The sequence below is a fragment of the Channa argus genome, chromosome 19 (genome assembly GCF_033026475.1).
Source record: "Channa argus isolate prfri chromosome 19, Channa argus male v1.0, whole genome shotgun sequence".
Lineage (NCBI taxonomy): Eukaryota > Metazoa > Chordata > Actinopteri > Anabantiformes > Channidae > Channa > Channa argus.
The window spans coordinates 15,344,243-15,357,374 of record NC_090215.1 but is presented as its reverse complement, the minus strand read 5'-3'; the positions used below and the strand labels follow the sequence as shown (position 1 = coordinate 15,357,374).

Sequence of the window (13,132 nt, the reverse complement as noted above, 5' to 3'; positions counted from 1 at the left end):
GTCACGTGTCACTCAAAGTAAACAGACCCTCAACCTGTTTTTTTGCTTCTCCCATCTGTTATGGCCAAAATCAATGCAAGTTTTCAACATAATGCACATCTCAATCATAAGATTCCTTGGTGGCCAAAGATTCCTTGCTAAATGTTTTTTTTTAAATAATAAATAACAAAGAGTAATGAATAATAATACAATATTAAAATTCTAATAAAATACTAAAATTAATCAGTAACTGAAGTTCAGTGTTTGAATCTAAATGAGGAGAAAATGTAAATTTGTTACCATCTTTACTGAGCTGAAAATGCTTTAAAACAGCCAATTAGCCATGTTATCTCAGTATGTGTGAGATCTTTACCGCGCTGCCCTCCACATGGCTCTCTTCTCAGCCTCCAGGGCTCGTTTCTCAGCGGGGGACAGGTCTTTGTCAGGGGCGACAGCCAACTCAGGGCTCTGCATTCGAAGTCTTTCTTGATGTCTGCGCTCTGCTTTGGCTGTGCGGATGGGAGCCGCCGACTCCCCAGGATACACTGGGATCAGACTGACAAGCCAGAGGAGAAGAAATAATGATTACTGTGACAAACATGACAACACGTGAACGTAACATGGAGTGATGCTGCACACTGTCAGTACCCAGTCATGGAGTTGGGCCTCTGCTCCAGTCTAAAGCTGTCCTCCAGTGAGTTCCTCTGAGAGTCTCCCTTACCATCAACAGGGGAGGGTCTACACACAAGGAGAATAGTTAGTAGAAGACATTTTTTTTTGCTAAATTTCATAAATGTAAAAAAGATTATTTTTTTACCCCGAGCTGCCATAATAGTTTGGTGGTGTGGAGCAGTGTTGCAATGGGGTGGATACTGGCTCCACCTTGTACTCCACTCCATCCAGTAGCACCTTCCCAGTGGCCTTCATCTGGGCCACCTGCTTAGCCAGGTCCTCCTCTTCATCGTCTTCCTCGTCATCCATCAGATACTCCCGTGCCCGCTGCTCAAACTTCCTCTCTAGGGTGAGATGAACGGAATCAGATGTTTTTAATATTTCACGTCTGTATTAATTGTTTGCAACTGAGGCTCAAAGAACAACAATGCAAACAAACCTTCTTCCTCCCTCATTTTCTTGAGGTCATCCTCTCCAACGAGGGACACCCGAGGTTTAGGTTTGTCTGGTGTCTGCTGCTTCACGTCAATCTCAAAATACTTCTGCCTGTCCCTGAAAGAGCGCTGCTCTGGGCTGTTTTTGCCACCAGGAGAAGGACTCTATAAAGTTGCAAAAAATTAAAATAAAGAAAACACAGAATCCATATTGATCAATTCTAGATTTAAAATTTATTATAATTTCTCCTAAAACATAAAATTAGGACTGCTGGGATGACTGCAGAACCATTTTCTACAAAAAGCAGAGGACAAGACAAGTATTATGACCCAAGAGGAAAGAGAACATTTTACATCAGAACCCAGCACCATTTAGCTGATCCAAGGTCAGTAAATTGACAGCTCCATTACTGACAGAAGTAGCGCAGCAGTCTACCAGTCTGTGGAAGCACAGACACCACCACCCATCAAGCCAAGCAGACCAGAGCCCAGATGAAGAACAGGGCTGCCCTAGCTGTGGCAGAGGCGGTGGATACCTGCAAGTCCACTGAAGGCCTGGAGAGGCGAGGCACTGCTGCCAGGCTCATGTACTCCCGACGGTCAGATGCAAGGGAGGCTCGGGGGGAGACCTTGCTGGTCAGACCCTTACCGGCTCTCTCCTGACCATCTATGTCATCTTCAAACACCTCGTTGTTTAACTCAGGCTGAAAAAGCCACAAAAGGTCATCACCAGGTGGTCACAGCTGAGCGTTGATATTTTGAAACAGACCCCTTCAGCCTGGCATTTAATTTACAGTGCATCCAGAAAGTATTCCCACTGCTTACTTTATGTTACAGCCTTATTTCAAAATGAATCAAATTCATTATTTTCCTCAAAATTCTACTAACACCACCACATAATGACAACATGATGGAACCACCAGGAAGAGTCCTGTTGAAGGCCACTGTGCTCATTGGGGCATTCAATGCTGCAGACATTTTTCTGTACCCTTCCCCAGACCTGTGCCCTAAAACTATCCTCTCTCTGAGGTCTACAGACAAATTCTTGGACTTCATGGCCTGGTTTGTGCTCTGTTAACTGTGGGGCCTTATATAGACAGGTGTATGTCTTTCCAAACCATGTCCAATCAATCTCCCAACAGGTGGAGTTGTAGAAACAAAGGATGCACCAGAGCTTAATTTTGAGTGTCATGGTAAAGACGGTGAATCCTGTATATATACACATGTGATTTTATTAATATAAAATAATAATGATATATATTGAAAATTATATCATAATGGGGTATTGTTTGTAGAATTATTAATTAATACTTTCTGGATGTACTGTTTAGTTAAAATGTTGGTTTTACTGTATTTATAGGTTTAAAGATTTTCAGTGCATATTCCATTGTGTAGTTACTGTCTCCAAAAGGCTGCCCAGTGTTTTGTCTGTTGTTCTCTTCTCTTCCGTCCTCTGTCTTCAAATGACTAAGGCAGATGGCTGCCGACCCCAAGCGCGGGTCTTTCTCGAGTTTACCCATTAAATACTGTTTTTCCCTTACTGCTGTTTCCTACTACGTACTCAGGGTTGTTGGGTCTTTCTCTATAATTCTGTAAAATCTTGACTTTACAATGTTAAGTTTCTTGATATAAATTTTTGTTGTGACAATTGAACTAAATTGGATTCAATTTTACTTATTTGGTTTGGTTTCATTTTCATCAACTTTAATGGTTGTGCTTTTCGATCTACTGTTTATATTAATGATGTCCTGTTAATTTGAAAGGTGCTATACAGATAATTTATTGAGTAATGACTGAGTCTTATTCTGAACTCAAGACATCATGGGAAGCTTTTGACTCCTTTTCACAGGTTGGGGATTAATTTCCTGCCACTTTACTAAACTTTTTCAATGTTGTTCTTGTTAAACCAGGATAATTACTTGTAAACTCCAAACAACCCATAATGCAATATCTAGTACTATGAACATATACTTCTAGTCCTCTGAAAAAATTTGACCCTCACTTTCTCATTGAATTATATGATCAGACCAACATCTTATAAAGACAGCTGCAAATTTAAATTTTTGTTTGGATTGTTCACTTACCTCTGCAGGAAATTGCTTTGGTTGGAAGTTGTTCCTTACACCATAAAGGTCCTGTTGGGAAGAGTAGTGGATTAGTAAAATACAGCAGACTTACTAGACTCATGACAAACACATAGATACAGAGCAGGCAGACCAATTAGCAGCTGGGATACAAAACAACAAAGAAAACAAAAAGGATCAATTATTAGTAGACGAGCCACACGTTGATGGATGAATGGATCAACAGCAAAGATCAGCATGACAGATGATTATACTGGAGTACAAAGCCGATGATGAACGCATTCCACATGTCACAGCACGTCACAGGCCCCCCCCCCAACACGGTGCAGGCTACATATAGCGAAACCTTCACCGGTCAGGAGGGAGGGAGGCAGGGCGAGATCAACCAGTCAGCACAGCATGCTTATGTCGTTGTGACCCGTGTAAGTCCGGGCAGCACGGCCTACCTGCGGTGGCTCCAGCACTGCCAGTGAGCGAGGCACGGCAGCAAATGCCTTGTATGCCTGCTTGACATTCATGGGGAACTCATCAGGCGAGGTAGGGGAGGGGGCACGAGGCTGCAGCGGGGGAGGACGAGGGAGGACGAGGGAGGACGAGGGAGGGGCATGGAAGATTGGGAAGGTCCATATGATAAGGGAGGTGAGGGGGAGAAGACGAGGTGGGAAGGACAGACAGAGACATGGAGGAGAGGGTAGACTATGAAAAAAACAGCAAAGTTGAAGACCGGAGGAGAACGGGTGAAGAGCATGGCAGCTGTTTTTATCTGAGAGAGGAGGGGGGTATGCCAGAGAAAGACAGACAGTAGAGCTTGGAAAGTTCGAAGCCATGACAGAGTTTTTTGCATGAGCAACTTTGTGAAACAATCAGGATAATGTGAGATGAAACCAAAGCTTCTTCATTAGTTATCAATTCAACTATGCTCCTTGCCGTGAAATGAAATGAGTCATGATTTAAGAAAGCTGCCATTATAAGCAGTTACATTTGATTCAGGAGCTCAGAGTTGAGGTGGGTGGAGGTTTACCACACACACTATAAACTTCCAGCTGTGCCTGGAGGCCACAGACAGCAGCACCTGCACAGCCTCAGCTCACTTGTGCATTCAAATAACATTCTGTCTTTGGTTCTAGCATGATCATCCTTGTGCTGTCATTATTTGTATTAGTTGTCCTGCTTTTAGATGCTGTTTGTGAGTTTCGGGTGAAAACGGCCCTACGTGGTGGTGAGGGGTCTTACAGAGGTCTGGGAGTTGAAGGGAGAGGGGCCATGCTGGAAGGGGTTGGGACTGTGGCTGTCCGGAGTAGCGGGAGAGTTGCTTGGCCGGACACGTCCAACTGGCTGGATAGCACCCGGTCGCGTCTAGAGGGGGGGGGGAGAAAAAGAAAAGCCCTCAGCACAAACACTAATAAAAATTACCAAACTCTGTGATGAATGAAAACTCAAAATGAACGAGTCAATGTTTAAAAAGCAACTGAGCACAGTAACAAACATTCACTAAAAGCACAAATACATTTGCTCGAGATATGGTATCGAGATATATGGAGATACGTTTTTCTAAGCTATTTTGTTTTCAGGCTCCATTGACACTCACTGATGATAAAGTGTTGTCCTTGGCAGTGGGGGTGGATGTGTAATGAATGTTTGCCTGCAACAATAAAGAAATAAATTAATGGCAAAATAGAAATGCGTGGATTTGTACACTTAGTCAAAATACTTTAAATAATGGGGTTTCTTTAGGATGATGCCAGGCCAAGTAACACCACCTGCCAAACAATACACCCCCACCAGGGTTTCCCTTGAGCTAAGAAAATTACTAATTGCACATATATTGTCATATTTGTCAGACTTTTATCTTTATTTTTAGAATTTATATAAAGAACTTTGTTTCAACTAGACTGGTAGTGAATAGCTTTATTCAAGAAAACTTTCTAGCTTTAGTTTGTTACCCTTGTGTAAGATAATATAAAGCCAGTCAGCCAGTAAAGCTGGTCAGTCATTCCAAAATCTACGTCTCCACTAAAAGCACATCCCTGAGCAATGAGGCAAAGCATCAGTAATCATCTGACCACCGAGAAGCAGTCACATGCTTTTTAAAATAGCAGGACTGTTGCAGACAAAATAGAAATTATTTGGGTTTTAATTAAAGGTGAAAGGGCTCAGAGCAGCTTTTACGTATTGGGGAGGGAAACTTTTTTTTTTTAAACAAAAGCAACACCCAGTGCAGAGACGGTCACAAGACCCACTTACAAAGCGGGTCTCCTTGCCTGCACACAAGGAGCTGTTGGAAGAGTGGTGGCTGGACTATGGGTGGGAGGAAAGGTCAAAAGAGTAAACTGTAAAATCCTTCCTACATAGAACTAGAAGTGGTTTATGGAAAAGGAGAAAATCAAGTAAAAAGATGGTATGAATACTGAAGAATGCTTGGTGTTAAGGCTGCTCACCGGCTGGATAGTGGGAGAGTACTGTGCTTCCCTGATAGGACTGTCTGTCCTAGTGAAATCAGAGGAAGGTGCCTGAGAAAACAAAATGGCAAAAACAGCTGCTGTTAGTTTCACTTAGTGCACTGACGAAACAGTCTAGTAAAGAAAAAACAAAACAACATTCACTGGTTAATCCCTTTAGTGACCTGACCTTCAACCAACATGCACATTTCTGCACATTTTGCAGATCGTGTTCCTTTTGCGTGACTTCTGACCTGCTCGCAGCTGCTACAACAGTCACATTCCAGTTCATCCTGACTTGAGTATGTGTCCAAAAAACACAAGGTGTTGCCGGGTAGGTGCTCACAGCAAAACATGCACCAGTTCAGTTGCTTGTTACACAAAGATTAAAAAACACTGACAGACTCACACACGCACACACCTTAGAGGAACATGCTGCCCCCATGAATGTTGCACTGACCAAAATCTCTCAGCTCACCAAACAGCAACGCTATCAAATCGAAGTGCAGGGATTTGGCTGAAACTAAAGCCAACCCACTAGGGCTGTAACCTATTTTCAACATTGATGGAATTATCCCGCTTCCCCAAATCTATCCAAGAGATACATGTTATGTGCATTTGTTTCTTAACACTACAGCTCTAAAATAAAAGGCTAATACTGTTACGCATGTGACATTTATTTCCATCCCATTAATAAAACAATTAAACTGGCTATAAAAACATCCTGGTGCAAATGTATAATCCAGTTTAGGTGAACACAACAACAAACAATATGCAGTAGGAAACCAGGCTGCCTTCAGTCTCCATGCAGGCAGCTTCTTGCCTTGCTGTGCAACCACGGCTGTAGTTGGCCTTGTCTGCCGTAGCCCACAGGAGGCCCTGACAGGATTTGGTCTCCAGGAGGGAGGCCTTTTCCTTTGCGATTGGCCACCAAGAAAGGGTTCTCCTTGAAGGAGATAGGCTGGGAGTCCACCAGGCACTCTTCTTCAGGTACTAATGTTGATGTTGCAATAATGGCTGCTGATGAGCTGGCACCCACAGTACTACAGGTCCCATTAGGGGAGAAGTGGTATCCATGATGAGATTCATGCTCGGTGTTCAAACCAGGGCAGGACTCAGGATCCACATGGCTCAGAGGTTCTGTGGTGTGACCTAAACCAAAGCCCAGAGCCTCTAAATGCTCTCCGTATTGGGCCTGCACGGGGGCCTCCATGGGCGCAGTCAGAGTAACAGAAGTAGAGAACTGAACAGAAGCAAAAGAGAGGAGGAGGACAGACAGTGAAGTGTAATGAAGGAATGACAGAGAGAAGGCTACACTTACTCAAACTGAAATTAATAACAGAATTTAGAATGAACAGATGAGTGGGTGACTACAGAACAGGAGAGGAAATAATTCTGACAACTAAGTTAATGTTAATGAGTACAGATGTCCTTATTTTGGCTAACAAACAGTACAGAATCTAATATTAAATGTACACTGATATAAATCAAAAGGCCCTAACATGCAATGCAACAATGCAATAAAAGACAGAAGCTATGATCTGGCCAAGACAACAACATCTAAGGTTTTACAGTAAGAGGACGTATAGAGAGAAACCTGAAAAAGCTTTTCACAGATCAGCCAATGAGCTTTAAAAAGAGAGATGGTTAAATTCTTGGTGTGTTACTATGTGGTTTTATAAACAGAAACTTGACCCATTAGCCTCCGGCTGCTAAAAGAGCAGCATACCAAGACTTAGTGTCCATTAGTTTGTTGCGTAAGTTACAAACCATTTAGTCTCTTCGCATTTAAATAACCAACATTATCAGAGCATGGAGACATTCAGCACCTTCTAATGCTATAACACTAAAGACGGACAATGTTACTGCAAAGGGGAAATTATGCAATGTTTAGATCAACCGATGTGAAGTTACATCATAATGTAAGTATACCTTGAGAAGGGTCATGTTTTTATATACCTAAGACCTAAAATACCATAAAAAATCTTCAAGTCAATAATAATAAACTAGAGTGGCTTTGACCTATCTGGTACTGGTCAAATTATCCAAACTATGAATACAACGAGCATTGTGGGTCTCTACATGCTGGCTATAAGAGTCCGGGGGCTGGAATGTGACTGAGTGCCCTTTTGGCACGAACACAAAGAGCGAAGGACAGCTGGGGTAAGAGACCAAAGTGAGGCTGCTTTCTCACCAGCATGCCAACAGACTGACTGAGCAATGCTGGGAAAAGCTGCAAGTCAAATGACCCGAACTGAAAAAAATCAATACTCTTTATCATACTGGATCATTTCAGTTTTGGCAAATAGTAAAACTATGCTGAAGTGCTTCTCAGAATTCTCTCGTACTCTGTTGTAAACCTGAGTTAAAGCCTGAATAATCCTGAGGATTTTGGGAATACATTTAGAAGAGCAGTGGTTTTAGTAAGCGGCTTTCAACACTTCTCAAATCAAATGTTCATCTCCGTTACTTGAATGTTAAGACACCAGAAAAACCAGGGTCTATCCACAAGAAAAGCTTCGGTAATAATAAGTCTGTTTTAGACAAAGCGTACCTTTGATCTGCCAGCAATTTGAAATGTTTATACCATAACTTGCTCAAAACACTTTTTAAACTTAGTAAAATACACAAGTACAATGATAAGAACCAGATTTGGGTCTGTTTTCAACAAAAAAACAAAAACCGTAACATACTTTTGACTTTTCACAGCATTTGGTTTATTTGTTTAAGTTTATTAAACCTCAAACTGGGTCTGGATTTTTAAGCTTCTCTATTTCCAAAACACTCAACTGCAAAAAGCTTTAATATGAAGTCAAGTCTCATTGAGTTGGAGCTTTTAGTTTGACCGAGGCCACGTGTGCTGGGGCACCGACAATGAACAGCTGCAGATGAAATGTGGGTTAAGTTCTGCAAGTCAATCTAAGCTACAAGTAACAAGTAGGGCACAAAAATGATTTTATAGCAGTCTAGTGGCAGTTACACAACCTAGACACACGAGTGCATTAGTTAATGTATTCCAAGTGTTAATATAAACACAATCATTTGTCATTTGATGCTACATATTTTTGTCGATGTGTATCTAAGCTGAGTGACAGAATAGGCAATCGACTCCTTTTGGTGGTCATTTTCTAAAAACTCTAAGTTGCACTAATGCCTTACACCATGTCAAAACCTAACCTAAAAGCTACAATAATGAGAGAATAAGAGAATGATAGGTAAAGAGAGAAGCAGAGATAAATACAAGGAGGAGGAAAGGAAGACTGAAAACTGGTCTATTAAACGGTTTTACTTACAGTAGGATGGTAATAGAAAGGCACCAATGGTCCACTGCAACTTCCTACGACTCTGGGAACTCAAACTGAAACACTTGTCTGTTTCTCTTGGACGACACCCTCCCTCCTTCTCAGTCTGGCACCCCACCCACCCAAGAGGCTCCATTCAGTTCTGGGCTAGATGCAGGTTTAAATTTATCCTATGAGGCTGGCTGATAGTGGGCAGCTGTCCCCTGCTCCCGTCTTAGCACCTCTCTCACACACTCACTCTTTATCAGTGGCTGCATTTCGGCCATGATTCTTTTCATTTCCACCATCATCTGTACACTTCAGTCGTCTTAACTCTATTGTATCTGTTGATTATATCTTTTTCTTCAGTTACGACTCTCTGGACGAGGTTATTTTCACCTTCTTTTCTCCGTCTTCATGTTAATTTCTTTAATACGAACTGGTCACATTTGCTGTTGTTAATCCATGTACGACACAGCATCAACACACTGACTTGATATATACTATGGGCTTGGTCTTGACAAATATAAGCCTGAGCTTACTAGTCAGTAATGTTGACTATGGGTTAAACACATTCCTGCTCCTGGAGAGGGCAACTGTTCAGTTCTGGGTCACGCTGATTTTTACCAGGGATGTAAACACGAGAGGTTCCATGAACAAGTCTATTCTGAGCTTAAACACAACTCACACAAATATGCAACCACTTCACAACTTAGAGCAAACAAGCCTTTTGCTCATGTCAAGACAGCACTATTTTTCTGATTTGAAAGCTAATATAATGTCAAGTTTTGATATTAAATTAGCATTAAATTGACTTCACAGTACAAGGACATTAAAGAACATAAAAAGAGACTCACCCTATTGACCTTCTGCAGACTGGTGGTGGGCAGTGCGGCCAGGGTTTTGTAGTCAAGCTTCAGAGGTCCAGTGCCAATGCTCTATGGGGAAATAAACAGAAGCAAAAGTGTGAAGTGGTCTATGCTGATGTTTATTATAGAACAAGGGGATTACTGGAGATGCCCATGTATGGAGCAGTAAAGAACCATCCCTTTGGGATAGAGGATCCACATTCATTTGGCTTTGCTTCTGGTAAGCTTGAAATGGCAAAAGAGTAATTTAAAGAATTGTTTTCATCAACATAATATTTAATAAACATTGACATAGTATATACGTTTCATTATCATCAAAAGCAACAAAAATATTTAAGGAGTGTATAAAATGAAAGTTTTATCAAAAGAATTAAAATTATATCATGGCAAAAGTTTCAGACAGACCCAAAACATCAGCGTTCACCATGTTCAACTTCAAGTGTTTTTTTTGCCCATAATCCTGTTTGAGAACTTGTTGGGTTTGTTCACAGAATGGGCTTCCTGCGTGCTTCTCTTCCTTTTCTCCAGACTTGTGCAGACTGTGGAATTGTGTATTTTTAATACAGATGCTTCTAAGGAGCTCAAGTCACATGTTGTACATTTTGTATTCTTACATAGCTCTCAGTGTTCTTACGTAACATTCATTACTTCTAATGACGAAGAAACATTTGTACTAGCTGAATGTGCAATACATATTATGCTGATCGAAACAATTACTCCTAATTGTTTTTGCCATTTCAACATAACTTTAATACCCATATAGGGAATATCCCAACATGTATTGTGTTGTCATTTTAGGGGAATGCAAACACATACTTAAAATATTTACATAATATTTCAGGTATTTAAAATGCAGATGACTGCACCGACACTTTCACCTAGACTAACCTGTAGCCTTTTTCAATACTGTACTGAAAATGCAAGTAATAATTGCGGAACGTGTTGGGTTTTTGGACACTTTCAATATTGCTTGAAACTGATTAAATTCAAACCCTTTTCCCTGAAAGGAAAGGGAAAGGGAAAAGGTATCACGTTAAAATCCTGCAGCTGCAGTTATGTGGAGTTTGAGGATAAAGTGCTGTTCTGCACAGGAAATTGTCTGAGGACCTGTTGACGAGGAGTGTCTCACCTCCGTCTCCTCTTCTAGTAGGCGAGTTGCCTCCTCACGCTCCAAGCGCATTCGCTCCTTCACCAAGAAAGGAAGAGGAGGAGGAGAGGATAGAAGACACCCAACCACACATGTCCACACAGTAATTTGATAAGGGGGGAAATGAGTAGGTGGAGGAAAGATGTGTTAGAGTTGAAGTGGGGGAAAAAAAAAAAACAGTGGAAAAGTAGTATAATGATGATGATTGGATGATTTTGTATCACACCAAACACACCAGAGGTAAAGGAGAGAGAAAAAACAGAAGGGAAAAAAGGATAGAATCCACACATATTAAAAAGTACTCTGTTCATTAGCTGTAAGAGCAGAAAAAGCATGCAAGGTGGGACATTGAAGGAACAGTACTGTCGAACACAACACAAGTGCAGTGGAGCAGCTTCATTCACTCAATAACAGACAAACCTAAGCATCTGATTAACGCTCCACCCTGCATGAATGTGTAGACGAGTTTGCCATTTTTCTGAGCTACCACGGAACAGGAATGTTTTCTCTCAACTCACTTTGGCATCTAACGGTTCATCTGACAGATGCAATTTTATATCTAGCCTAAAACTCTAGTTGATTCTCGGTTTCACTCACCACTTTCTCCATCTCTTCTTGCTCCCACTGTGATGTCTCTCTCACCATCTCAGACTCCTGGAGAAGAGCGAGATTTAAGATTCTTCAAGTGCTTCATCCTGTAAGCATGCTGTAAAGCACTGCTAGGCTGGTATGACAACTATACTGATCAAAGTGTGAAGCGTGACAACAGGAAGTCGATTTCAATAAACCAACAGATCCCTACATTCCATTAGTAGGGCCAGCTGCCCAAAACCTAATCTGGACACAGAATAAACAATTGTGCTGGTGCTTTCTGGCTGCTCTGGTGGAAAGATGGGTGTTGATGGGATGTGCATGGCTGAAGTGAGTCACTCCACTGCCGATGTAAATGCTAACACCAAACTGCTGTGGAAGCACAGTGTTGATGTAACAAAACTGCTGAACCAAACATTTGATAATGTGTGGACTTCAGCTGGCATTAGTCTCCATCTGCATAAACCAAATTGTGCTGTTGGACTGCCCTTGTTAGCTCGTGTAGCTGTAAGGCCAATATATGTCCTTCACGGCACAGATAATGTTGCCACACAGTGAGTAATCAGTTAAGATGCAATATTAGTGTGTAAATTAGTGAGTCATTTATGTGGCACCTTCTGTATGATGTCCATCTCCTCTGGACTCAGGTCTCGGTCAATAGAAGAGATGCTCTCCATACTGTTCTTACGTACAATGCCTGTTGCAAATGGGTTGGCAATGGTGCCAGGAGAGGCCTGAAATTGACCCAAACAAAATTTTTATTTTAAAAATGTTCAAGTGCTTGTTAATCAAAAAATTCAGTTTTATGTTTAAGCTCACAGTGCTCTCACCTCCACGGCAGCAACTTTGTGTGCGTCGAAGCCGTCACACACCAGCATGACCAGAGAGTCTCCAACGGCACGCAGTACTCGCACCGCCTCCGTGTGAGTCATCCCCAGGAGGCTGTGGTTGTTCACCTCCAGAATCCGCATGCCAACCTGCAGTCGGCCATCTCTTGCTGCTGCTCCACTTGAACTGACCTGTTTCGATATAAACCAAACTGTGATAAGAGATTTAGCCCAGGGCGTCATAGTATTGAAAATGCTGCCTTTTTTAAACAACTTATAAAACTGGAACTCAGGCCCACAAATTAGTCCCGTAATGCTATTTTTGTGTCACTCCTATAACCTCTATTTACCTACTTTCTTGAGGAATTCTGCATTAATTTAGTTTTATATAGTCAACAGTGAAGCCACAAACAATAATGGTGGGTGTCTTTCAATAAAGGCAAACATTCAACAAACACACTGTTGCCATTTACGCTAAAGATAGTTTGTTGTTTGGGAACACACTGGGGCAAAAAATACCAAATGTGCAAGATTTAAACATGTAGTGCAAATGTGTGATACATTAAATTCAATTTCAGTACCTTAGAGATGAAGATGCCCTCATCTGTGGGGTCGAATGGGTTTCCAGCATGACCCTTAGCCCCTCCGCGAATACTAATACCCAGCTTTTCCCCTGGCTGCTTCTGAATGGCAATTTCCTGCAACAAACAAATAGAACTTTGCAGCAGCTTGTCAGAATTACTAAGGTCGGCATTAGCATCTTCTGGTGATCCTTTGCTTTTAGTGTGACTGCACCATTAGAGGTCAGTA

The 13,132-nt window shown here is 41.7% G+C and overlaps 1 protein-coding gene across 23 annotated transcripts in view; it reads right to left on the bottom strand.

The window, feature by feature from the left end:
- The window catches only part of scrib (scribble planar cell polarity protein), a 65,727-nt gene that overhangs the window by 7,694 nt on the left and 44,901 nt on the right, over window positions 1-13,132 (bottom strand). For 9 of the 23 annotated variants that reach the window (XM_067486185.1, XM_067486187.1, XM_067486190.1 and 6 more), the window contains 18 exons: window positions 12,904-13,020; window positions 12,326-12,514; window positions 12,110-12,229; window positions 11,502-11,558; window positions 10,887-10,943; window positions 9,746-9,826; window positions 6,431-6,850; window positions 5,608-5,679; window positions 5,414-5,467; window positions 4,758-4,811; window positions 4,403-4,525; window positions 3,616-3,726; window positions 3,170-3,220; window positions 1,622-1,789; window positions 1,091-1,250; window positions 797-995; window positions 628-717; window positions 353-535 (listed from right to left, as the gene is read on the bottom strand). In XM_067486185.1, coding sequence (XP_067342286.1) covers window positions 353-535; window positions 628-717; window positions 797-995; window positions 1,091-1,250; window positions 1,622-1,789; window positions 3,170-3,220; window positions 3,616-3,726; window positions 4,403-4,525; window positions 4,758-4,811; window positions 5,414-5,467; window positions 5,608-5,679; window positions 6,431-6,850; window positions 9,746-9,826; window positions 10,887-10,943; window positions 11,502-11,558; window positions 12,110-12,229; window positions 12,326-12,514; window positions 12,904-13,020 — 2,306 coding nt within the window. The remainder of the gene's footprint in view (window positions 1-352; window positions 536-627; window positions 718-796; window positions 996-1,090; window positions 1,251-1,621; window positions 1,790-3,169; window positions 3,221-3,615; window positions 3,727-4,402; window positions 4,526-4,757; window positions 4,812-5,413; window positions 5,468-5,607; window positions 5,680-6,430; window positions 6,851-9,745; window positions 9,827-10,886; window positions 10,944-11,501; window positions 11,559-12,109; window positions 12,230-12,325; window positions 12,515-12,903; window positions 13,021-13,132) is intronic. The other 14 variants (XM_067486196.1, XM_067486201.1, XM_067486199.1 and 11 more) reach the window with 12 other exon arrangements.